Source organism: Cnephaeus nilssonii, assembly GCF_951640355.1.
Source record: "Cnephaeus nilssonii genome assembly, chromosome: 6".
Taxonomy (NCBI): Eukaryota; Metazoa; Chordata; class Mammalia; order Chiroptera; family Vespertilionidae; genus Cnephaeus; species Cnephaeus nilssonii.
Genome location: NC_137077.1, coordinates 34,788,501 through 34,812,972, shown reverse-complemented (window position 1 = coordinate 34,812,972; position 24,472 = coordinate 34,788,501). Strand labels below are relative to the sequence as shown.

Sequence of the window (24,472 nt, the reverse complement as noted above, 5' to 3'; positions counted from 1 at the left end):
GCAAGACAAAAAGCCAGAGGGACTGGCGTGGGAGGAACGGGGCGAAGAAAGTCTGGGGTCCAGGGAGTCAACAAAGCATCACATCTGGGGTCGCCCCCTCCGGCCCAGCCCCGCTTGGTGTCCGGGGGGCTGAGGCTCCCTGGCCGCCTCCCGTCGCGTAGGTGGCACCGACAGCTGAGTCCCGGACTTGGACTTGTCATCGTGGAGGAGCCATCTTGCAGAAAGTCCGGCCAGTTGGCAGCAGGTTCTGCGGGGCTCAGAGCACGGGGTGCACCCGATCTAAAGGCCTGGGAGGCAGAAGAGCTTGTACTTGCGGCTGCGGCCCGTTATCCGATTTAAGCTATTAAGAGAAAGAAGCACAACTCAACTAAAGTTAGATCTCGTGCCTTCTTTTAAAATACTTTCTAACATATAGGAAAGCCATTGCTTTCCCCGTTTCGGCTTGTTGGGCTAGCCATTAGGAAACTTCTCTTTGGGCAGAAAGCCTGGCCACTTTGGCTCCTATTGGCCTAAAGAGGCGGCTGTTCTTGCCACCCTGTCATCCTTCCTTCCCCTCCCCCATACCCCTACCCTCACACAGGACTAACTACTTAAGGTGGGACCACTTCTTCCCCGTCTTCCCTCACATTGCAAATAGAAAGCTCACCCCCAAATAATACGAAGGACCTCGTGTTGCCATGAGATACGAATTAATCCTGGGGAGGGACGGGATTGGGAGGGAGGAGGGGTGGTTCACTCTTATCTTGTAAAACACCCCTGAAAACTTTCCCACACCAAGATTTGAGAACCAACTATAATCGTCCGTAACTTGGAGAGAATATGTTTTGCTTTTTTTTTTTTTATGTGTTTGGACATTGTTTTTATTATTACAAGCTTCAGCGTTCTTCTTGAATGACAAGTTGTTAACACCTTCTTAATAAGTACGGTTCCCCTGTTTCGAACAGAAGATACCTCCAATGCTGATTAACACTTTAACTTAGGATGGGGGAAGTTAAAAGCCAGAGAAGAAAGTCCTATCTGTAAAACAAGAAATTCTCTCAACACATTGTTTGGTTCCCTTTGTGCTTCTCTCTATGTAACTTAGCTGCTTCACAGTAAGGTGATGTCACCCATTATTTTCTTTAAAATCCACCATGAATAAGGAACTAAAAATTTAAAGACATAGAAAAAAAATCGAGTAGATTCTGGCCTCCCTGGAAAAAGCAAAGGAAATAAAGATGGATTTATGACTTGCCTCTTAGATTCCATGAAAAAACGTCTAGCTTTTCACCTTGTTTCACCTGGCCTTTATCATCCCTAATTAAACATCATTCTCACATGGACCTTTCATGCTTGTCCTCAATGAGGGTGCAGTTGAGACATTCTAAGGTTCTTGGGGGCGGGTGAGTGACCATGAATTTAGCAACCGCTTTGGGAAGATACAGTGCCATGCCCAGGACCAGGCCTGTAGCTGGGGACCTTGTGCCGGGACGTGACCCCTGCATCAGAGAGACTTGGACCTGGGATGTGTTTGTGCCTCCATCAGCAACAATGCCAGGTTCAGTGATCAGCCCAGAACAGGCTCTTAGTCTCTCCTCAGCCCCTTTAGAATCTTTCACCAATGGCACTTTTGTTCCCCAGCCGTCATAGATATGCCTCCGACTGGTATTTTCTTGCCTTTGAAAAGCAGACCAAAAAAAAAAAAAAAAGTCACGCTCAAAGAATGATGTGCTTTAGAAAGGCAAATCGTGCATTGGTAATATTATCAGAGCAAGATCAACTCTGACAGGGAATCTGGGGTGTTAGTTTGACAACACTGGGCACTGATCCCGTAAGCTTCTTGGCCCCGACAGGATAACATCATTTAGGACTGGAAGCATCTTAAAAGATTGAGTCTTTTGAAAAGCACACAGTACGCTTTCTGTTAAACTAGAAGACCAATATAAATTCTCTTATTTACAAAGGATGTAAAATATTATTTCTAAGCTTCATAAAAATATTGCTTATATATACCTGAAGGCGTAATTTTATAGATCTGTTATTGACCGATCATTGAATAACAAAGACGGGCCTTTGTGGTAGCTATGATTCACTTCAAGCACTTCACATCACCATCTTTTTTACAGAAGACTAAAATATTGGTCAAACAGAGTTAGGCTAGTTCTTTAAGAATTTATGGAAAATATACCTTTTAACCTAGAAGGGGGGAAAATGTAAGTACAAGATGTTTATCTTAATTTTGCTTTAACAATAAAAAAATTAGAAAATAATGTATAATAATTGCTGCTAACATTTACTGAATGTTATCCTATACAATAAAAGCCCAGGACCATAAGCGTAATGACCGGAACGACCGCTCGACCAGTCGCCATGAGGTGCATTGACCACCTCTCGGTCCCTCCCCCCCCACCCCGCCCTGCAGGCTCCAATCGCAGCATGGCAAATGGGGAACCACGGCGAACGGGGGAGGGTGGTGGCGGGGTGGGACTGGGGACTGTTGAGCAGTGGCAGACAGTAAGCGGCAATGAGTGTCCAGTGGCGAGCGGCAGCAAGCATCATGGGAGGAGGGGGGCAGCGGCGATTTTGTGCACTGGCCTCTAGTTATATATAATAGTGCCAGGCACTGTTGGGCTTTACATAGACTGCAATAGTATTTTCATACTTTTTCAGAGCTGAGAAAGCTGAGGTGCAGAGCGAGTTTTCACACATACAGAGAATGAAATATCATAGAGCTATTACAACTTTTGATGTAAACATCTTCCTTTAGAGACACTGAAAAATATAAATTTACTAGTAGCCCATTTGCAGGAAGAATCCTGCAAGCGGCCGCTGCGGCCGCATGCGCTGCCGCTGCCATTTCAGCCTCAGCGCCTGCTCCCGCACGCCGCTGCCGCCTGTCCCACCCCGCCCCGCCCTGCCCCGCCCCGCCCCGCCAGGGCTTTCCCTCTGGCAGCCACCTTGCTTTCCGCTTTTCCTCCCTCTTCCTTCTAAGTTGTCTTCAGTCTTCACTCCTCCCTCCCTCAGCATATGCAAATTAACTGCCATCTTTGTTGGGTAATTTGCATACTCGCCCTGATTGGCTGGTGGGCGTGGCTTGGGCATGGCGAAGGTGCAGTCAATTTGCATATTACTATTTTATTAGGTAGGATACTGGATTAAAAAACAAACAAACAAACAGGTTCTAGCACTGGCCAGGTGGCTCAGTTGGCCATACACCAAAAGTTTGTGGGTTCGAATCCCAGTCAGGGCAGATATCTAGGTTGTGGGTTCAATCCCAGGTTGGGTGCATACAGGAGGCAACCAATCATTGTTTCTTTCTCACATCTATGTTTCTCTCTCTCTCTCTTTAAAAGTCAGTAAAAACATATCCTGTGTGGGGATTAAAAAACACACACAAAACTCAGGTTCTAAACAAGTATGAATCCATTCATGCAAAATTGTGTACATGCATCTGTTTTTTAGAGATGTCTAGAAGGATTTTTTAAAATGTTAAGATTATAAGATCTTGAATAGTTTTTATTTCTTTTTATATTTTTCTATATGGTTTGGTTCTTTTAAATGAATGTATAGCAATTTAATAAAAGCAAAACACTTTAAGAAAATTAATGACATTTATATTTCTCAGACCCTATTTCTTTAAAATAATTTGCATCAATTTTATCAAGTGATGAAATGAAAATGTTTAGTAAATACACAATTAGCATCTTTAAAATAAGGATTAAATATTGACTGTTTTTCAAACGTCTTTTGAATTTAGTAAACCTATGCTATTACTTCACTACCACTTAAAAATTATCTTTATATTTCAGTCCCTCCAATATTCCTAGAAAACTTTTTTCTTTATCCTCACTTGAGAATATTTTTCCATTGTATTTTAGAGAGTGGAAGAGAGAGGGAAAGACAGAGAGAAATGTAGATGTGACAGAAACACATCAATTGGTTGCCTCCTGCACTTGCTCCGACCAGGGCCCTGGCCAGGGAGGAGACTGCAACTGAAGTATATGCCCTTTATAGGAATCGAACCCAGGACCCTTGGGTCTGCAGGCCGATGTTCTATCCACTAAGCCAAACCAGCTAGGGCTAGGACAACTTTTTAATTTTTTTTAACAAGCAAAGTCAAATTTTCCTTTCTTAAAGCATATGGAGCAATTTAAAGTACCACAGTTCTTACCAATAAAATGGCTCTATATAAACTAGGTTGAACATCTACATAGAGACAAAACTTCCATTTACTTCAATCACCTATATCAGTGCTTTTCAAACATCTTAGGAAATCATCTGGGGCACTTACTTATAAAAATAAGAATTCTGCTTCCCACACCAGAGCTACTGAACCAGGCGCTTGGGAAAAATGAGTGGCTTTTAAGGCAGAAATCTAATTTTTGAACTTCTCTCAAGAGTACCCACTTGGAAATAAGTACAATATATCACCGCATGGCAATAGTGCAAAGACCCTGGGTATTTCAAAGCTCTTTAGCAATGTTTTATTCAGAGTTGTAGTTGCTTTCCGGTTTCTGCAATCTCATCTCACTTGGGCACGTTTCAGACTAGACGTGGCTGGGCCGCATCTCTGTGCCCTTGTGTAATCCCCCCTGTGCCCTGTAGTTCATGTTCCAGCTCTCCTTTTCAAAATGCTTGGCTTTAAGAAGTTACTCACTCCAAGACTCAATATTTATGCAATCACCAAAAGAATGTTTACAAAATTTTGAAGCATGATTTTACATTGGAATTTGTAGATTTAAAAAAATGTTTAAATTTTATCTTTATTGTCGAAGGTATTACAGATGTCCTCTCCCCACCCTACCCTCACTGTCCCTCTCCAAAATGCAACTTTGACCTTCACTTGAACATCATTCGATAGCAAAAGGATTGAACAATTGTGGATTGTTCCATTATCCCTGCAGGAAACATGAGAACGTCAAGGAATTATATCACACAAAAGAAACTACATTTGATGTGATGAAAGATGTGGAGGTTACAAGGTTAGAAAGTAGTCTTTCTGGTTTATGTTCCCAGGGCATGAACTAATCAGAATAGCTATGCACTCTCATAAAAAAAACAGGGGTAATTTTTTGTTCATCTGCTCCTTGCTTTGCCATTAGGGAGCTTGTCTTCTCTCTCCCCACGGAACAGATGGAACAGTCAGATTGTTTGCAGGTAAGCAACTGAAACTTGTTTTCTATGAGTTCATTAGAATAAAATATATATCATTTTTAGCGTATTTTATGTGGCTTATGCAAAGTTACAAGTTAATACATAATGTAATTATTGCTTGGAAGAAAGTAAATGTTTTTTTTGTTGTTGTTGTTCATCCTCACCCGAGGATATTTTTCTATTGGTTTTTAGAAAGAGTGAAAAGGAGGAGGAGAGACAGAGAGAAACATCGATGTGAAAAAGACACATCAATTGGTTACCTCCCACATGAGCCCCATCCAGGGCTGGGGATCAAGCATGCAACCAAGGAATGTGCCCTTGACTGGAATCGAACCTGGGACCCTTCTGTCTGCAGGCCAATGCTCTAGCCACTAAGCCAAACCAGCTAGGGCAAATGTTTTGTTTTTAAAGTTATTCAGTCTTTTGAGTAATTATTAATATTTACGTTTCTAAAACTCTAAAGATGTGATAGGCTATTATTAGGAAACAGGGTGGTGAGATGAAAGTTCAAAGAATGTTAACATTTTTGTGTCAAGTCAGTGAATGAGTCATTGTGCAAAAAAGTAGGGAAGAAATATAGATCCCAGGTAGGAAAAGTTTACTTGAATAAAAAAAGAGTAGTTCTTTATGCTCGAAGCTGATTACCACTGATGCTCTGTGTAACATGGATATAAAAAAAAAAAGCAACAGTTTTATGCTTTGAACTAATGTCATCTTGAATATCATGGGACATAAAACATACAGTCTTCATGAAAGTAAGAGGCTATTTTCACTACCTTTAATATATTTTCAATGTTTAGCATTGCCATGGAAGTAATTTTATTAATATTTATAAATTTAAAAACATTTTACCATTTTCCTAATGCACATTCTTTGCAACTCCTCTGCTTCAATCGGAGATACTGTGTCTTTATGAATCAGCTTCACCAAGAAGGCTACTTTATAACTTCCAAACATGAATATCAGAAAGCAGATCGGACAACCCCCAACTTGAACGTCTTCACAATCTTCATTGTGAATTACAACTTTTATTTTTGATTGGACAATATACACCTTAATGGGTGTTGTATTCTATCTACATTATGAGGCTGTTCTTTTTGCAGAATCTTTGTAGTCTTCTTTTAAGAAAGCTTTTGTCTGGCCTTGGCAAAAAATGCCCTAGCCTTAGACGTGACCAGGATCCACATTCAATGTTTTCAAAATCACAGCAAAATTAAAAACTTTAATTTTATTTTCAGCTTTCATGTACTTTCAAGGTTTCTTTCTTCCTTTTTTTGTTTTTTAAGTGAAAACAAAGATTTTATACCAGGGAAAAAAGAGATAATTGGGGAGGGGGGGAAGTCCGTAGTCACACAAGTTCCTTACAAAATGATGTCTTGTTTCTGGTGAAATGGATCCCTCCTTTACCTGACGTCAAATGACTAAACTATTGTTGTCCTCAGAAAGACACTTGGCTAGGATTTCCACTTGCCTTTATATTTACTTAGTAAAAGGTGTTTGTGGTGATTCACTTTCAGAGAAAGAAGAAAAAGAGAGGAGAGAACCCACGTCTTTAAGAGGCTAAAGGACAAAGTATTGAAATGGCCTGAAAAATGTTCAGAATTTAACACCAGCACATCAAATGTTCACCTGGGATTCAACTGGGAAGAAATGAAAGAAAAATCAATATGCAGTCAAAGAACAGCCTCGTTTTTCTAGAACGTGACCCTCCAGAAGAGTTCCAAGGAAGCTGTTCCTTAGCAACAGCCCCGAAGTCCAGAAACCGCCCTAAACCCTGATGGTCAGCTCCAGCTTCTGCCTGGACGTCAGACTTCTTGCCGAATCTCCTCACCAGGGAAATGCATGTGGCGGTGGTGGCAGCAGACGTGATCTTGCTCCTAAGCATGGGGTGGACTTCAGACGCCCTCTGCTCACCCACTGTTTTTTACAGGGACTGCTGGATCCGTCGCTTCCCGGGCCTTCTAGTCGACCTGGAGGAGTCTCAGAAGATGGGTGCTCAGTTCTTGAGGTATTATTCTGAAAGCACTGGCCAGAAATGCAGCAGGAGCTGCTGTCTGAGGAAGGATGGTAAGTGTCAATGATATGCCTGAGCAAAACTAAGAGGAAACTTCCAAAATGAAGACCTAAGTAAGGAGTCCTGGGCAGAGGGTCCAGTGAACAGTTGAAGACAACTAGGTAAGATGCCCTGAGATGAGGGAGAGGAGGGGGGACGGAGAGACATTGAGACTGACTTTGCCATTTGGGACAGTGTAGGCTTGCTTTACCCGAATGCTATGGAATCTACAGGTAACAGAGAATCCTCTTTCCTTCACTAAAGTGCTAAATGAAAATGTTTCTCCAAGTGTCAACTAACAATATTCCTATAGCCCAAAACAGCATACTTAATGTCACAAATATTTATAATAATTTCCTTTTCAAAGTTCTTTTGGTGATATTGGTATCAGTTCAAAATTTTTAAATGTGTTTGCTTGTGTTGACCAAATGTGGGATGTATTAAGCAGGAATTTAGATTGGATTCATATTTTGAAACAAATAGGGAGATATATGTCAAATAGAAAAACAAAAAGAAAAGGAAGAAAGGAGAGAGAGATTAATTTTCAAAATATCCTAACAGATATGTTTGGTCTGCAATCCAGAATTAGGGTTTAACATCATCCATAGAACATGCCCAAAGCCTGTACTTAGGAAAATATTTCATTGTTACAGAATTTTAAGTTACAATTTTCTAAAGACTTCTTTCATTTATTTTTCATTCTTCCAAGATGTTTAAAGCTACTTAGAAAAAAGCAACAAAGCAACACACCATTTTAAATTATTTCTCTTGGCTGTTCCACACTTTCTTTCCTTGGTTTGATTCTGACTTATTAATTGCCAATGCCTCCTATCCAATTATGCATGTAAGACTTTTGGGATGCAAATTAGAGTTACTTGGAGAATCTAAACTAACTGTCAAAAAATTAAAAAAAAAAAGTCAAAAGACCGCAGTATGTGATGCTGTCACAGGCTAAGTCCTCAGAAGTTAATCAGGCACAGAGGAGAGCAATTAATTTATTAAAGGGAAATCTTTTGAAAAGATAGCCAATCCAGTTTTTTAAAAAAAATACAGATATCCCCTCATATGCCACTTTGCTTTTTTTTTTTTAAATATATTTTTACGTATTTCAGAGATGAAAGAAGAGGGAGAGATAGAAACATCAATGATGAAAGAGAGTAATTGATTGGCTGCCTCCTGCCTCCTGCACGCCCCCTACTGGGGATCAAGCCCACAACCCAAGCATGTGCCCTTGACCAGAATCAAACCCGGGACCCTTCTGTCCACAGGCCAATGCTCTATCCACTGAGCCAAACTGGCTAGGGCCCAGATTTTCACCTTAGAGATTCTTCTAACTCCCAACACCTTCACTGACAGGCTGTGGGAGAGGGCGTACCTTTTCTGCATTTTCTCCTGGCATCAATTTACCTCTGAACACGAGGGAAGCCGTGGCCTCTGGACCTTCAGGACACTACAAGCATCCAGTAGAGTTCCAGGAAGCATCCTGTGGCTTCCAAGTTGTGACTGTCTTTCTCCAGAAGAAAGGGCACACACACATCTCCCAGTTTCCAGCTGGAAGCCAGAACTTAAAAATGCCACAATCCTGCAATAGCAAACCTGCTCAGAGGGGACTCCCAAATGTACACGAAGATGTACAAACTGTTCCCTACAGCATCAATTTTCTTATCAGAAATTTAACGTCTAAAATTGAATATTTTTTATTCCTTTCCTTTAGACTTTACAGCACAGCCTTAGGGAATGTGTTTGTAATCTATAAGGTATTAGCAATGTATTAATGACTTTTTTAAAAATATATTTTTATTGACTTCAGAGAGGAAGGGAGAAGGACAGAGAGAAACATCAATGATGAGAGAGAATCATTGATCGGCTGCCTCCTACATGTTCCCTACTGGGGATAGCCCACAACCCCGGGCATGTGCCCTTAACCGAAATCGAACCCGGGATCCTTCAGTCCACAGGTTGACGCTCTAGGGCTGTGTTACTGACTTTCATCCCATTCTTTCTCCTACTGGAAAAGTACAGAGTTCAGAAACATGGGTATCCCAGAAGTAATGGGGGACAGGCACCTCCCACAGATAACCTTACACAGGAGTACAGGTTCAGCAACAACAATTCCACAGCAGCTTTTGGCATCGCTGAGGTCTGGTAATAGTACACCATGGTTCTGTAATCTTATTTTATTAGAGAAGGTGATACCTTTTGGCCAATGGATATTCCCCATCAAGTGTTTCCACTCCATGGCAGCAGGGAAAATATGTGTTGCACGTTAGGGAGGACAGACTGAAGATCTGCATCCAACAAATATGACTTTAGGTTTTCCAGCAAAAACATCATGTATTTTAAGGAGTAATCTTTTTTAAAAAATTATATTTTATTGATTTTTTACAGAGAGGAAGGGAGAGGGATAGAGAGCTAGAAACATCGATGAGAGAGAAACATCGACCAGCTGCCTCCTGCACACCGGCTACCGGGGATGTGCCCGCAACCAAGGTACATGCCCTTGACCGGAATCGAACCTGGGACTTTTCAGTCCGCAGGCCGACGCTCTGTCCACTGAGCCAAACCGGTTTCGGCAAGGAGTAATCTTACTTAGAAAAAGGGAGATAAGATGAGCAAATAATGTACTCCTAAGAGATGCTTCTAATTCCAGCACCTTCACGGAGGGGAACGGGGGAGGGGAAGGTACTCTGGCGGTACCTTCTCAGCATTTTCTCATGGCATCAATTTACCTCTGAACACGAGGGAACTTGCTAAAATCCAAATGCTGACATCCTTCTCTCTCCGCTCCCGAAGGACACTGATTGTGCTGTTCACTGGATGTGCTTTTGCACCATAGGGCCAGAGCACACCTGCAGTCAGGGTCAAGGCCATCTGGCCCCTCCCACCCTCTAGCCCCTCCCAGTAATGTAGTCATTACTATTTTTGCCCTTTCTGTTATTCCCTCTTCTGATACAGTAGTTGTCACTTCATTTTCCTATTTCTTTCTCTGGTGAACTCCAGTACTTTAGCATTCCGAGGGGTACCGCGCCTAGAAATATATATATCCTCAGAGGTTTCTGCAGCCAATTGAATTTTTCATGGGATTGGGAAAGGGTTCTAGGTGATTCCGTGTGGGAGGGAATATATGAAAGATGACTTAGAAGAGATCAGTAGGTGTTTTCTTTTTTTTTTTTTTTTTTTTTTAAATTTCTTTATTGATTAAGGTGTCACATATTTGTCCTCATCCCCCCATTCCCATCCCACACCCCTCCCCTTGGATGCCCCAACCCTCTGTTGAACTTAAGCATTGGTTAGGCTCATATGCATGAGTAGGTGTTTTCTTTTAAAAGGACAGTTACTATAGTTCACATGTGAATCCGATGTTCTTGAAAGAAATATGTTCTCAGAGCTCATCAAAGGGGCAGAAGCCAGGACCATTGCAGAGGTACTTTGCCTGTTCCCTTCCAGTTGCCTGTAACTTGGCTGTCTTCTACCATGATCCTATGCACGACAATGTCAACTGCCTCCATATCCACTGCCCGACGCTGGAAAGCTGCATATTGGAGCCTGGAACCAGTGCCATTTTATATAACGTGACGGATGGTAATGACCTATATTCTGTTTTTATTTTGAGGAATATTGGTAATATCCTAGTAGAGGCAGGTAACCTAGAAACTGGCTGGCAACAGCCACAAAGAAATCCCTAAATCATTATTTTTCAGTGAACTTTGGGCACTCTGGCCGACAGGTTTTTAGCATTCCAGATAGAAAACTAAAAGGAAATTCCCTTTAGTTTGACATGTTCAGCAATGACAAGTTCAGCAATGATGAGTTTATCCCAGGTGATAACAAATCAAGTGATTGAACAAGAGGTTAAGCATCATATTTCATTGATCACATGAGCCCTCATCAGGAGCCAACGTAGGCAGGCATTTCTACCGCCGTGGCTGAGGGTACCACTACGAAATAAAAGAAAGCTAAATGGCAGTCCTGGGGTCCGTTGACACTGCAGACACAGACTCTACCAAGGCGGATGTCAGGGGCAACGAGTGCACCAAGGCTTACATATATTAACATATCATTGGCCCCAATGTATATTTTATTTTAGAAAAAAAAATGTTAAGTGTCCTTTGTCCATGTATATAATCATCTCAGGTACAAATTAATAAACATAAAAAAGAAAAGGTTTTTATCATCAAAATACAAAGGAGGTAATTTATCAATGTGCAGGCTGTGCTCAACATTGCAGAAGACTGCAGCATATATCTGCCTTCAAGCTCCTTAAAAATCTAGTTGCATATGATCAGGCTGACGAATGTCACCCCATTAAATTTAATTTTAAAAAAATCTAGTTGATGCGACAAGTCTTACAAGTACAAAGGCTCAAAAGAAGGGGAGACCAAAGCAAGCTAGATAATTCAGAGGCTTCAAGGAAGAGCCAGGATAAGGAGTTCTGCATCACACCACGGGGAAGTAAGAACACGGGTGGGGCTACCACAGGGCACGTTTGGGGCTGACAATATGGGGGAGGTAGGGTAGGCCAGGTAACGGAAGGGCTGTGGGCGGAGTAGGGTTAGGAAAGGTACTTAATGATAAAATGCTGTCATTAAAGAGGTGTCTGGTGCTCTGAGCCTAGGAAAACTATGCAGGATGCAGGTTAGACAATGCAGTCAGGGAGGCAGTGGATCCAGACAAGGTCATGGGAGGTGCAATGACGAGGAGGGATGGCGACCAGCATACTGGGAAGGAATTGGATAGCATTAGTTACTTTTTCGATATAGGAAGAGAGGAATCACTTGGCTGGCAGATTCCACCATGAGTGATGCTAGAATGGCGATGCTACTGTGTCAGACAGAGGCAGACAAAATGACGCTGGCTTTGGGAACGTGCAGTGATGACGGGACATGTCTGCCTCCAGTAGAACACAGGAGAAATGAGATGAGAACTCAGGAGAGAGGGAAAAACTGGCATGTGGGTTCCAGTGCTATCATTGCAGTGGTGACAGTTGATGAGAATAGTCTCGTTGGACTGGGTATGAGATGAAGAGAAAATACAGAAGACCAAGAACTAAAGGTTGTGAAAATTGCCCCACCAGTTGGGACCGAGAAAAGAACCAGCAAAAGAAAGGGGGGGAATGAGAGGCAGGCACTCTCCTGAGAGTCAGGGAAGGATTTTTTTTTAAAAGAGTGGCCAGCAATATCATGGACAGGAGGGAAGCCAAAGCAATGAGACACAGGTGATCAGGACACGAGAAACTACTGATAACCTCAGAAGCATAATTTTGCCAGAACAATTAGGTTGGAAGCAAGATGGCAAAAACTAAAGTCAGAAATGAAGGAAATGGGTGTAGGAATGTTTGGGGAAGGGGTGGGAGAGGGAGGAAGAGAGAGAGAAGAGGGGTACAGGGAGGGAGATTGCTATCAGGGACTATTGGAAAGCCGCTCAGAGTTTTTTCTTCCCATTTAAAGTCAAAGCAATATTTACACTGGTCTGAAGTCAGAAGAAAAGGAGTTAGTTTACAAGATAAGAGAAAATACTGAAGACAAAATCAGGACCTTCAGGCACTGGAAAGGGATGAAATTTAGGGTTTTGCTCATGATTTGAATATAGTTACACTGCTCAGGGCCTATTTTTTTAAAAATATGTTTTTATTGATTTCAGAGAGAGTTAGAAATGTCAATGATAAGAGAGCATCATTGATGGGCTGCCTCCTGCACGCCCCCTATTAGGGATCAAGCTCCCAAATGGGCATGTGACCTCACTGGGAATTGAACCGTGACCTCCTGGTTCATGGATTGGTACTCAACCACTGAGCTATGTTGGCGTCAGGACCTACTTTGTTTCTTTATTTAAAAGCGCTAGATCTCTCAAATGGTTACTGTTTTTGTAGCTCTTGCACTAACACTCACTATTGTTGCCCCAAAGCACTGGCAGACAGGAAGTACGCTCCATGATATAGCCATATCTGTTCATCACAGGAAATGTCCTGGAAAGTTAAGATAAATTCAAATATGGCCAGTATGTTTCTAAGCCTTTCAGAAGTAAGCAATTATCTTAGTTCAATAACTCATACCAGCAAAACCTGAGACTTCTCCAAACTGTATTTTATGGTCCTTTCTTTAAAAACAAAAAAAAAGTTTTTGTTGATTTTTAGAGAGAGAGGAGGGAGAGGGAGAGAGATAGAAACATCGATGCGAGAGGAACATCATCGATCAGCTGCCTCCTGCACACACCCCTGCTGTGATTGAGCCAGCAACCGGGCATGTGCCCTCACAGGGAATTGAACTGGTCACCTCTTGCTTCCTGGGTTGAAGCTCAACCACTGAGCCACACCAGCCAGGAATATGGTTCTTTCTTTTAAAATAAAAATAAATAACATGAATGATGCCTTATTTATCTTTCAGGTATAGATCCAGATTTGCTGGTTTTTGGACAATCACCTCCCACATATCTGAATACCCGTTCTTCATCTGATAGATGGGACAGACTAAGAAATCTAAAAGCTACGAATTTAGATAAGCAACAAACCACCATGATAAACCAAATGCTACCATCAATAGAGGCTCCATCATTAACCACACATCAAGAGTTGGTTAACGCAACCCGTACCAGGTATTCCGAGGAATTAACCACAGATTCTTGGGCAAGATTCATGTCCCTGAATGGTTCCATTGCCACAAAAATAAGTAAGGTGTCACCCAGTGCTGATTTCACCAACAATCCAGATAACAAGACTATTTCTCCTTTCTTTGTGCCCATAGACACAAAACTTTCTCATATGCCCATTCCATCCCGACTCAACAGCAGCAAGCAGCTACTGAACAAAACCAAAGGGTACAACAGCAGAAACCACACATCTGAGAACGAAGACAAAACACCGGATGGGACATCTGTGACTTCAAAGACGTGGCTGGTTCCTGTGGCCCTTTGTACCTCTGTCCTCTTTCTTTGCTGCTGTATAGTCATCCTGGCATCAGGCTGCTGTCGAAAGAAGCAGGGCCAGTATAAACCAGGACAGAGAAAGTCAGGATCCAGGCAAAGGAAAACAATGTAACATTCTGAAGGAGAACTCCTAACAGTAAAATTTGTAAGAGTTTATAAGATTTCAAGAGTATCATTTTTAGTTTTCTGTAAGACAAGGGCAGTTTGTTTCAAAAATAATTGCATAGGATGTGCCCACCACCACCAATGTCTAAAAAAACGCTAATGCTTGATAAACAGAACTGCTTTTTTATTATTTACTTTTTTTTGAATAGTGTATTCTTTGTCAATTTTCTAAAATTCTGACTCCTGCAGTTATTTAGCATCGTGTGAGAGATCTGGTTCTAAAAGCTATACATGTATTAACTCCCTGAATCCTCATAATTCTAAGTTGGGTATACTATTATTAACCATTATACTACTATTATCCCATTACACAGATGAGGGAACTGAGGAGAAAAGAGACTAAGTATCTTGCCTAAAGTCACACAGCTGGTAAATAGTAAAGCCAGGACTTAACAGAAAATCTGTTCCCCAAAATTCCATGCTTGAAATCACTGTTAGATTAAAAGCCTCCATTTTCCTAATAAGCATGGGATACAGGGAGAAAAAATACTGTAATATCTTATTTGTCTACCATCAAGGTCAAATTATTGTTACATGTTAATAAAATCTTATAGTGGTTTGAGCAAATGCTTCCTGATTTTTACATAGTTTTCTATGTTCCGTTCTTCTCAATCCTAATCCATCTTCATTTTCTAAAGATAACATGCCTTGTAATTATCATGGCATGGAGATCTTCTGAGTTTTACGTTAACTTCTGTTGAATAAAGCTTGGGAATTCTAGTTTACAACCCTTACTTGTATAGTTTACTCAGATGCAAAGCTTAGCACTAGGTATTTCAGCTCTGTCCACTTCTTACACCAGATTTACCCCTTAACTCTTAATAAATGTAGAAAGTTGTAACTTAAGTCTCTAATGATTTTAAACTACAGGCCTTTAATCTCATCCCTGAAATTGTTTTTAACGTGAGAACAGATATTGACAGCCATAACCACAAAGAATATAGAAATCTTACCTATATATATAAAATCCTAATATGCAAATAGACTGAACGGGGGAACAACTGAACAACCAAACAACTGATCAACTGGTCGCTAGGACGTGCGCTGACCACCGGGGGCATGCGTAGAACATGGCGGAATGGTGGAGCAGGTGAATGGGGGCACCAGACCAAGGTGGGGTGCTGTCATCAGGGCGAGCCTCTGGTGGTTACTGAAAATTATTTGTTCCCACGCGCTGCGGTCCCGCCAGGCACTCGCACCTGCTGCCGGTGCTGGCCCTGCTCACACCCGCTGCTGGCACCCAGCGCCAGTCCTGATCATTCAGCACTGTCAGCAGGTGCGAGCAGCAGCTGCTGGCCCGATCACCCCTGAGGGCTTCTCCACCTTCCCATGTACCTGAGGGGCGATCAGGGCAGCAGCTACTGCTCACACCCACTGATGGCGCCGGCCCCACTTGCACCCACTGCTAGTGCCAGCCTCAATCGCTCTGCACCATCAGCAGGTGCAAGCGGGGTCTGGGAGCAGGGGGCGTGGAAGCAGGGCTGCCAGCAGACAGGGGACCAGGGCTGCGGCAGGAGGGGCTGGACAGGGGTGTAGAGGATGGGCTGAGACCCGCCCGTGCCCACTGCAGCCTCGTGGCCCACAGTTCCTTTCAAGGTGCACGAATTCGTGCACTGGGACCCTAGTAAGATTAATAAAATAGTACTGTTCCCTCATAATATTAATCATAAATAAGTCTGAATTAAAAAATTTAATCAGTTTGCCTTAATTCACTATTTATAATAATACTAGAGGCCTGATGCATGAAATCCATGCAAGGGGCTCAGCCCTCGCAGCCCTGGCTTTGTCCAGAAGGTCATCCGGATGGTTGTTCTGCTGTTCAGTCTAATTAGCATATTAGTTCTTTATTATATAGATCATAAATTTGTTCAATTTCCTTCTTAATACATTGGGGGAAAAAGGCCCTGCTATTTAGGGGGTTATTAAGATTTACATTATCCTAAATTTATATTTAAATAAATAATTCAGGAAGCTGTCTTTCAAAATTATTTCTACATACATTCTTTGAAGATTGCTTTTCTTTCAAATGTATACAAATTATTTAAGCTTCCCAACAATGTAGGGCTGCTAGAAAATAAAGTTTTTTTCTTCCTTGGAGTTTCTCAGAATTTTATTCATTTCTTAAAAATTGATAGTTTTAGAGAAATAACCACAATTTGGGGAACATATATTTATCTTTGTAAGAAAACAAACTCATACTCCTCTTCTTCAGCCCCTACCTTTGACCATCAGATAGACGGAGTAAACTTAGACTGGAGAAGCAACCAGGCCAGAGGCAGCCGAGAAGCATCAAACACAGCCAGGCCTGGAAGCCACGTCCTAATGGAAGTCAGAGACCAAAGAGCGCTCCTGAATAGAACTTAAACCATTAAGAAACAAAGATGTCAGGGCCCAGTCAACAACTAAGGTGAGGGTTGTTACACCCATCACCACAATACTGAAATCTCTCCAACATTGTAGGTAGTCAGTTTTGTTGTGGGTTTAAGTCTGTAATTGTCCATTATTATGAAATACTAACCAATATTGGAAAGAATATATGCCAAGAAAGAAATAAAGCACCCTATCATTAAGAAGACAGGTTTTTTGTTTTGTTTTGTTCTGTTTTGTTTTTTTTGCCTACATGTTTAAGCAACTTCTGTGTAACTTAAGAGTTTGAAGTCAGGCCCTAGCCGGTTTTGCTCAGTGGATAGAGTGTCGGCCTGCAGACTGAAGGGTCCCAGGTTTGATTCTGGTCAAGGGCACATGCCTGGGTTGTGGGCTCGATCCCCAGTAGGGGGCATGCATAAGGCAGCTGATCAATAACTCTTTAATCATTGATGTTTCTATCTCTTCCTCTCCCTTTCTCTCTGAAATCAATAAAAATATATTTAAAAAAAAGTTTGAGGTCAGAAATGATTGCAGATCAACACCAGCAGTGTCCCCTAGAATCTTTCCCCATTATAAGGATGAATATGGTAATGTTCATTGTATATATTGGGTCACTTAATAGTTTAAAGGACAAGGATCTAATTGACAAACAGTGCTGTTTAATTATGGCTAAAATTACAATGACGGCAGCTGTTACCTTTGGAGGCAGTTTTGTATTAATTTTACAGCTCTAAGAGTTTGCCATCTTAGGGTCAAGCCTCAGTCTGAGAGCCTTCAGGTCAGTTAGCCAAACTGCAAAGGTTAAAGGTCACAGTCCTGTACAAGACCACTCTCACTTCTGACACCAGCTCTAAAGTCCGGATAGGGAAGGGGTTCCCAAACTACCCTCAGGTTCGATAACTTACTAGAATTCACAGAACTCAATGAGAGCTATCATACTCACAGTTGTGGTTTATTACAGGGAAAGTATACAGATTAAAATCAGCCAACGGAGAAGCTCATAGGATGAAGTCCAGGAAGGTTCAAAACTCACAGCTTACCCAGAGATCAACCAAAGCCATTATGCTCAATTAATATTTGACAAAAGAGACAAGAACATACAATGAAGTCAAGACAGTCTCTTCAATAAATGGTGTTGGGAAAATTGGACAGATACTTGCAAAAAAAATTAAACTAGAACACCAACTTACACCATACATAAAAATAAATTCAAAATGGATAGAGGACTTAAAGACAGGAAACCATAAAAATCTTAGAAGACTCCATAGGCAGCAAAATAGCAGACATGTGTCGTAGCAATATCTTTACTGATACAGCTCCTAGGGCAATGGAAACTAAGGAGAAAATAAACAAATGGGGCTACATCAAAATAAAAAGCTTCTGCACAGCTAAAGAAACCATCAACAAAATAATATATTTGCCAAGGTTATCTTTGATAAGGGTTTAATCTCCAAAGTTTACAGGGAACTCATACAACAAAAGGAAGATAAACAATCCAATCAAAAAATGGGCCAAGGTCCTAAACAGACACTTTTCAAAAGAGGACATACAGAAGGCCGAGACATATGAAAACATGCTCAAAGTCACTAATCATCCGAGAGATACAAATCAAAACAACAATGAGGTACCATCTCACACCTATCAGGATGGCTATCATCAATACATCAACAAACAACAAGTGCTGGAGAGGATGCGGACAAAAAGGAACCCTCTTGCACTGCTGGTGGGAATGCAGACTGGTGCAGCCACTGTGGAGAACAGTATAGTGTTTCCTCAAAAAATTAAAAATGAAACTTTCATTTGACCCAGTGATCCCACTTCTAGGAATGTATCCCATGAAAACAGAAACACCAATCAGAAAGGATATGTGCACCCCTATGTTCATAGCAGCACAATTTACAATAGCTAAGATTTGGAAATACCCTAAGTGCCCATCAGCAGACGAGTGGATTAGAAAACTGTGGTACATCTACACAATGGAATTCTACGCTGCTATAAAAAAGAAGGAATTCTTACCATTTGCAACAGCATGAATGGAACTAGAGAGCATTATGCTAAGGGAAGTAAGCCAGTCAGAGAAAGATAAATATCACATGATCTCACTCATTTGTGGAATATAATGAACAACATAAACTGATGAACAAAAATAAAACCAGAGACACAGAAGCATTGAACAGACTGTACAATCTATGAGGAAAGGCAGGGGGTGAGGGGGTAAGAGATCAACCAAAGGACTTGTATGCATGCATATGAGCAAAACCAATGGACACAGACAGTAGGGGGGGAGGGCTTGTGCTTGGGGGAGGAGGTGGCAGGGGAGAGGTCAGTGGGGGGAAAAAGGAGACTCATGTAATACTTTAAACAATAAAGAATTTAAAAACAAAAACAAACCAAAAAAAACCTCACAGCTTCTGGTGTCCTCTACCCCTGGAGGCAGGATGGATCCCTCTCCCTGTTCCAATGTCTGACATGCCCAGAGTATTGCCAACCAGGAAAGCTTGCCCGAGCCTCGTGTTTAAAGTTTTTATTGAGGCTCCATTACATAGGTATGATTGACTGATTACCTGTGGTTGATCTCAGTTGCCAGGTGCACTGATTTACCAGATGACTCAAAGCCCCCACCCAAAATAACATGGTTGGTTTTTCTGACATGCCTAAGACTATCAGGTGTGGCCAGCCCCACCCTAAAATTCATTGTGAGCAGCTCAGCTTAAACAAAGACGCTTCTATGAGGTATGGCATAGATTACCTCCCAGAAGCTACAGGTAGAGGCCAGACCTTCAGGAAAGGTCAAACTCTTTATTACACACTAGAAGCCCAATGCACGAAATTCGTGCAAGAGTAGATCTTCCTTCCCCCAGCTGCCAGCACCAGCTTCCCTTGGGCTCCCAGGGCTTGCTTCCCTCTGGCCCCCTGCAGGCACCCAGAACCCAGGCTGCCCTCGCATTGGCTTGAAGGATGTCCAGTCTAATTAGCATATTACACTTTTATTATTATAGATCACTAGGGGCCTCCGTGCACTGGGGAGGGGTCCCTCAGCCCAGCCTGCCCCTTCTCACATACTGGGAGCCCTCAAGAGATGTCCTACTGATAGCTTAGGCCCACTCCCAATGGGGGGCAACCGGACTGGTCAGGGGAAGGTGCCAGCCCCATCACCTCGCTGCTGCAGCCACTGCCTGTCACCAAGGTATTTTTATTAACACGGACTCTAGTCCCTTCACCATGAAAAAATGACAACTTTCTTTAGGCATTTTCAAGATGTGTCTTTCATAGGACATGACATTTCTTTCTTTTTTTTTTTATCCTCACCTGAGGATATGTTTCCATTGATTTTTTCCCCCTTCCCTCCTATCGCAGGCTCGGCCCTGGCGGAGGCTTTAGGCTTGGGCAGGGGGCCCCCCCGCCCCTCCGATGGCTGGCTTGGAGTGACCTGGGTGCTGAGGATGTTCCCGGGACCCACGTACGTATGCAAATTAACCTCCATCTTTGTTGGGTTAATTTGCATACCACTCTGATTGGCTGTGGGCATAGCGGAGGTACAGTCAATTTACATGTTTGTCTATTATTAGGTAAGATTACTGCCCCTGCTGACATCTGCACTGTACTATTACTACAGGACTGATGATCCTAATCCACCACCTCTTCACATGTTCCTTCCAAATGTTCCTTCTTCGATCCTGTTTCTGCAGCTTAGTTTTCCTAACTCTGACTCTCTAAAAATATAACATTTCAATACACTCATGTATGCTTCAAACCTGATCTGAAAATTCAGTTTTATCTACTTTGCTTTTCATTCAGTATTTTCATCCAATGAAATACAACATACCTCTCTCCTTTTCATACTCAAAGTCATATTGTTGTCCTTTCTAACCTACCAACTCTTGGGCTTATACCAAATCATACCTTCATTTTATATACATCTTTTGGGCAACTGTTTTGAAATTCCTTTTGGCTTTCATTTATGTTCTCTAATTCTGTCCACTAACACAAGTCTTAGGTAAAGAAACTCAATAATGCCATTATTTTTATTTTAAATTAATCACTTGTGGACAACTTTGGAAGTGCTAAGAAATGACCTCCAGATATACTTAAAAATCCTGAGTTGAGAGCTAAATGGAATAGAATGCTTCTTAGGGCAGTGCTCGCTCTGTCGTTTACTCCATTTACACTCCTTATGCCTCATCTCTTTCCTGAGCTGTGGAAGCTCTCACTGAGGAATCAAGCAATGAATACCAGTTAATCTCCATTTTCAGGTTGGGTTTGGAGAAATGAGGCCCAGGAAATAGAAAGATGCTAAACAGAAATGAATCAATATAAAGTGACCCCAAAATAGAGGGATGGAACCAACTTTTTAGGTTAGAAAATACTCCCAGGGACCTGCTTCTGATCAGAACTGACATCTGCAAAAATGCATTGGGTGGACAGCAGTTATGTAAACAAAACACTGAGCTGCAGGGGGGCCCCGTTCTGGACCTCACTTCTGAAATAACCACAATTACAATTCAGAAGCATCCAATAAGTGCTACTGTGTAGGGAAACAATGTAGCAGGTGACAAAATAAATCTATCATATGTATTTAAATTCTAAAGTTGTTATAATAGAAGTAAAATCAAAACACGTTAGAACCAGAAGAAATCAGAGATCTAATGAGTCTAATTGCCCCCAAGTATAATAAGAAAATTTGTGAATATTCATTGCCTTTGTGCATTAGCATGAAAGGAATAATTTTAACTCAGAAGTAAAACAATATATTTTTTAAAACAATATTTTTTCACATTTTCAACTTTATATCAAATTACATAATTATATATAGATCATAAAATAAACCAAGCATATTTTTCAACATAATTCACGTCAAATTTAATAGTCTCTTCACTGAATCTTTGTACTGAGAAAGAGTATTTTCACTGTCCCCTTCGTTCTTAAGACTAACAACGCACTTTTTGTAATCTTCAATCTCTTTGGTGCCAAGGAGCTCTTCTTTAGTTACTTCCAGGTTTTTCTCTGCGGCTTTAATTTGGAGAAGTGTTTTCAGGATATTTTTTTCTGAGGAGCTATTTGTCCATATGTACTCTTCCATGTCTGCTTCGGTCTTATTTTTCTCCCAGTCCTCAGTTTTCTGAAAGGAAAGAATGAGTTCTGAATTCTGAGAAATATTATCCAAAGAAAAGACTGGGGTTTTTAGGGGAATAGAAGTTGGCAAAATGTGAATACTCTGTATGTACACTTTGATTTCCTCCTTTTTTTTTTATTTCTTTATTGATTAAGGTGTCACATATTTGTCCTCATCCCCCCATTCCCATCCCCCACCCCACCCCCCTGTTGTCCTTAACCATTGGTTAGGCTTGTATGCATGTACACAAGTCCTTTGGTTGATCTCTCCCCCCTACCCCCACCCTCCCCTACCCTCCCTCTGAGGCCCGAGAGTCCGATCGATGCCTCCTTGTTTCTGGGTCTGTTCTTGTTCATCAGTCTATGTTGTTCATCATTTCCCCTAGATGAGTGAGATCATGTGTTACTAGAAATATACTTATAAGAACCGAATGTGAGACGAGCAATAATAGTTATGCTGACAGGCAAATGAATCAGTCTGTAGTAAGTTTCTTTCTGGACCAACAGTTCTTTTGAGACCCAATTTCAATGCCCACCAGTTCCTTATGTGTACATGTTGGCACTGACTTTTCAGCGCTGGATGGTGAACAAATGGTGATAATGCAGGTCCAACTCCCTCTGGTTTGGTCTCGCCTGGACCCAGGGGCCCGTGGCCTCACCCGGACCTAGGGGCACGTGGCCTCTCCCGGACCCAGGGGCACGTGGCCTCTCCCGGACCCAGGGGCGTGGCCTCACCCGGACCCGGGACCCAGCCTCACCCGGATCCAGGGGCGCACGGCCTTACCCGGACCCGGGATCCAGCTTCACCCTGATTTCCTCCTTTATCCAGCACCACTCTCCACCTGCACGAACAGCTTCAGGACTGCACACTGCTATGTGGACACTCCGTTTCCACTCACTAGTTCTAATTCCACTTATAATGCAATACTATTTTCCAAAAGATACAGAAAACTCCTTTTTTTTTTTTTTTTTTTTTGCAGCTTTCTAGTCCCTAAACACTAACATATCAACAGTTTACATTTCTGTGGTTAAAAATAATGAGAGTGGAGACTGTATTTATCTTTGTAACATGCCTGTGGGGATGACAGGAAAGACCAATTATTATAATAAAATTAAAAATATGAAGTACGTGTGTAATACACAATTTTCAGTCATAATGACTTCATATATTCTGGAATTTTGTTTTGGTATTATCTTTCTTTTCTGTTCCTACAATGGAAATAATTTTTGTTACCACTTGTTTTTTTTTCCTTACAAAAATTATTATCATGCTATTGAAGGAACACTGGTAGGTTTCATGGTAATACAATTCAGCCTTATGATTTAAATGAAGATGTAACATTCTGTGAAAAAGCAAGCAATGCAGCTAATAAGTAATATGCTCTGCTTCAAAGAAGTGCTGAATACCAACCTCATTCTTTCCAAATTAACAGGTAAGATTCTGAGTTATAGGCTCTTATAAAATCATCTACTATTCTTACAACTTTAAGGTGTTAACCCCCAAAGTTATAACATTTTAAAATATTAAAAGAGAGGTAGGTTTATTTTTGAAAACTCCTCTTAAAAGAGACCCCCACCTGAGCAGACAGGTCTCCAAGGCTCCTCAGAGCTACATGAGCAGCAAGAATGAGGTAAACAGTTTCACTATGCCTTCCGCCCATCCCCACCCCCATAGAAAGAGAGAAATGCACTGGAGATCTGTCCCTCAGAGAGTAAAAGAGGAGCCCTACCAAGTGCAAACAGGCCACTGGGGAGGCCAATGACCCAGCACACCCCACTGAACCCCAGGAGAGAGGCTCCCAACCACAGAAACCCCCAAGAAGAAATCCTCCATTCATACTTCAAACTGAGTACCCTCTTTCCTCCAAGAGAAACCAATAGGATGGAGAATGTCTCCTCTGATCACCAAATTCCTTAGCCAATATAGGGTATCTGTACTCACAGCTCCCTATACTGTCTGCCTACCTCTCTGCACTGAATCTATGGCTGAGGATGATGTCTCAACTTATGTTATACAAATATCTGGTTGAGAATCAACTCTATGCCACCTTCTTATCTGGTAATGAGGCTTTAGGCTTGCCTGAGGGGAACGGAAATAATGTAAAATTTTTCTTGGTGTTCCCTGCCCTCACAACACTGTCACAAATAATTTCTAACAGCAAATTTTGATTTTGTGCAAAAAAAAAAAAAAAAAAAAAACAACAAAACAAAACAACCCTGAAAAAATTATCCTACCGCACCTAAATTTAACTTTAATATTTGAGGAAGAAATAAATGTCAGCCACTTTAAAAAATGCTCTAAATGGTCTTATTTACCCTTAGAAATGCTTTAAATGTTTCAAGACAATGTCATGGTTTCTTCATAATTGTAATTTACAAGTGAAGCATATTTAATTTAAGAAGTCAATAAATACACTTTATAAAGCATTAAGTAAAATAGTTACTCTATCTCATTCTTGACTGCTAGAAGATAAGTTGTTCAGAGATTTTATTTTTAATCAAGTAATTAATAAGTTGGCAATAGGAGATTAATAGATTAATAAGTTAAAAAAGGCTACTTAATGGTTTAAAAAATGTTTTACCTAGATTTATCAAGACTTTCTTAACTGTTTTGAAACAGATGCTTAAACAGGGGGTAACCAAAGTAATAATAATTTCCAACATTTTACCTATCTTCTCCTGACATCTGGTATATATGATTCTACACTGGTTTGCCAAGGT

The 24,472-nt window shown here is 41.4% G+C and overlaps 2 protein-coding genes across 4 annotated transcripts in view; one reads left to right on the top strand and one right to left on the bottom strand.

Moving 5' to 3' along the window:
* The first annotated feature begins 6,656 nt into the window (after positions 1 to 6,656).
* MANSC4 (MANSC domain containing 4) lies at positions 6,657 to 14,535 on the top strand. Of its 3 annotated transcripts, XM_079775736.1 has the most exons (4): positions 6,783 to 6,913; positions 7,064 to 7,200; positions 10,634 to 10,768; positions 13,570 to 14,535. In XM_079775736.1, the coding sequence occupies exons 2-4, from the start codon at positions 7,122 to 7,124 to the stop codon at positions 14,217 to 14,219; spliced, it is 864 nt and encodes a 287-aa protein (XP_079631862.1). In that variant the 5' UTR covers positions 6,783 to 6,913; positions 7,064 to 7,121; the 3' UTR covers positions 14,220 to 14,535. The 3 variants fall into 3 exon arrangements, with proteins under 3 accessions (XP_079631860.1, XP_079631862.1, XP_079631861.1); XM_079775734.1 differs by having other exon boundaries at positions 6,657 to 7,200; XM_079775735.1 differs by lacking the exons at positions 6,783 to 6,913; positions 7,064 to 7,200 and adding an exon at positions 10,194 to 10,339 and having other exon boundaries at positions 10,499 to 10,768.
* A 3,060-nt stretch (positions 14,536 to 17,595) lies between these two features.
* The window catches only part of MRPS35 (mitochondrial ribosomal protein S35), a 36,821-nt gene continuing 29,944 nt past the window's right edge, over positions 17,596 to 24,472 (bottom strand). Inside the window, exon 8 of the mRNA XM_079774987.1 lies at positions 17,596 to 21,758. Within this exon, the coding sequence (XP_079631113.1) occupies positions 21,489 to 21,758 (270 nt within the window). The 3' untranslated portion in view covers positions 17,596 to 21,488. The remainder of the gene's footprint in view (positions 21,759 to 24,472) is intronic.

Excerpts from the sequence above, each read along its gene's own strand:
- MANSC4 (XM_079775734.1), top strand. The coding sequence starts at position 6,972 with ATGCATGTGGCGGTGGTGGCAGCAGACGTGATCTTGCTCCTAAGCATG. Across the intron at positions 7,201-10,633 it reads CTGCTGTCTGAGGAAGGATG|TTGCCTGTAACTTGGCTGTC; the intron begins GTAAGTGTCAAT and ends GTTCCCTTCCAG. Across the intron at positions 10,769-13,569 it reads TTTATATAACGTGACGGATG|GTATAGATCCAGATTTGCTG; the intron begins GTAATGACCTAT and ends TTTATCTTTCAG.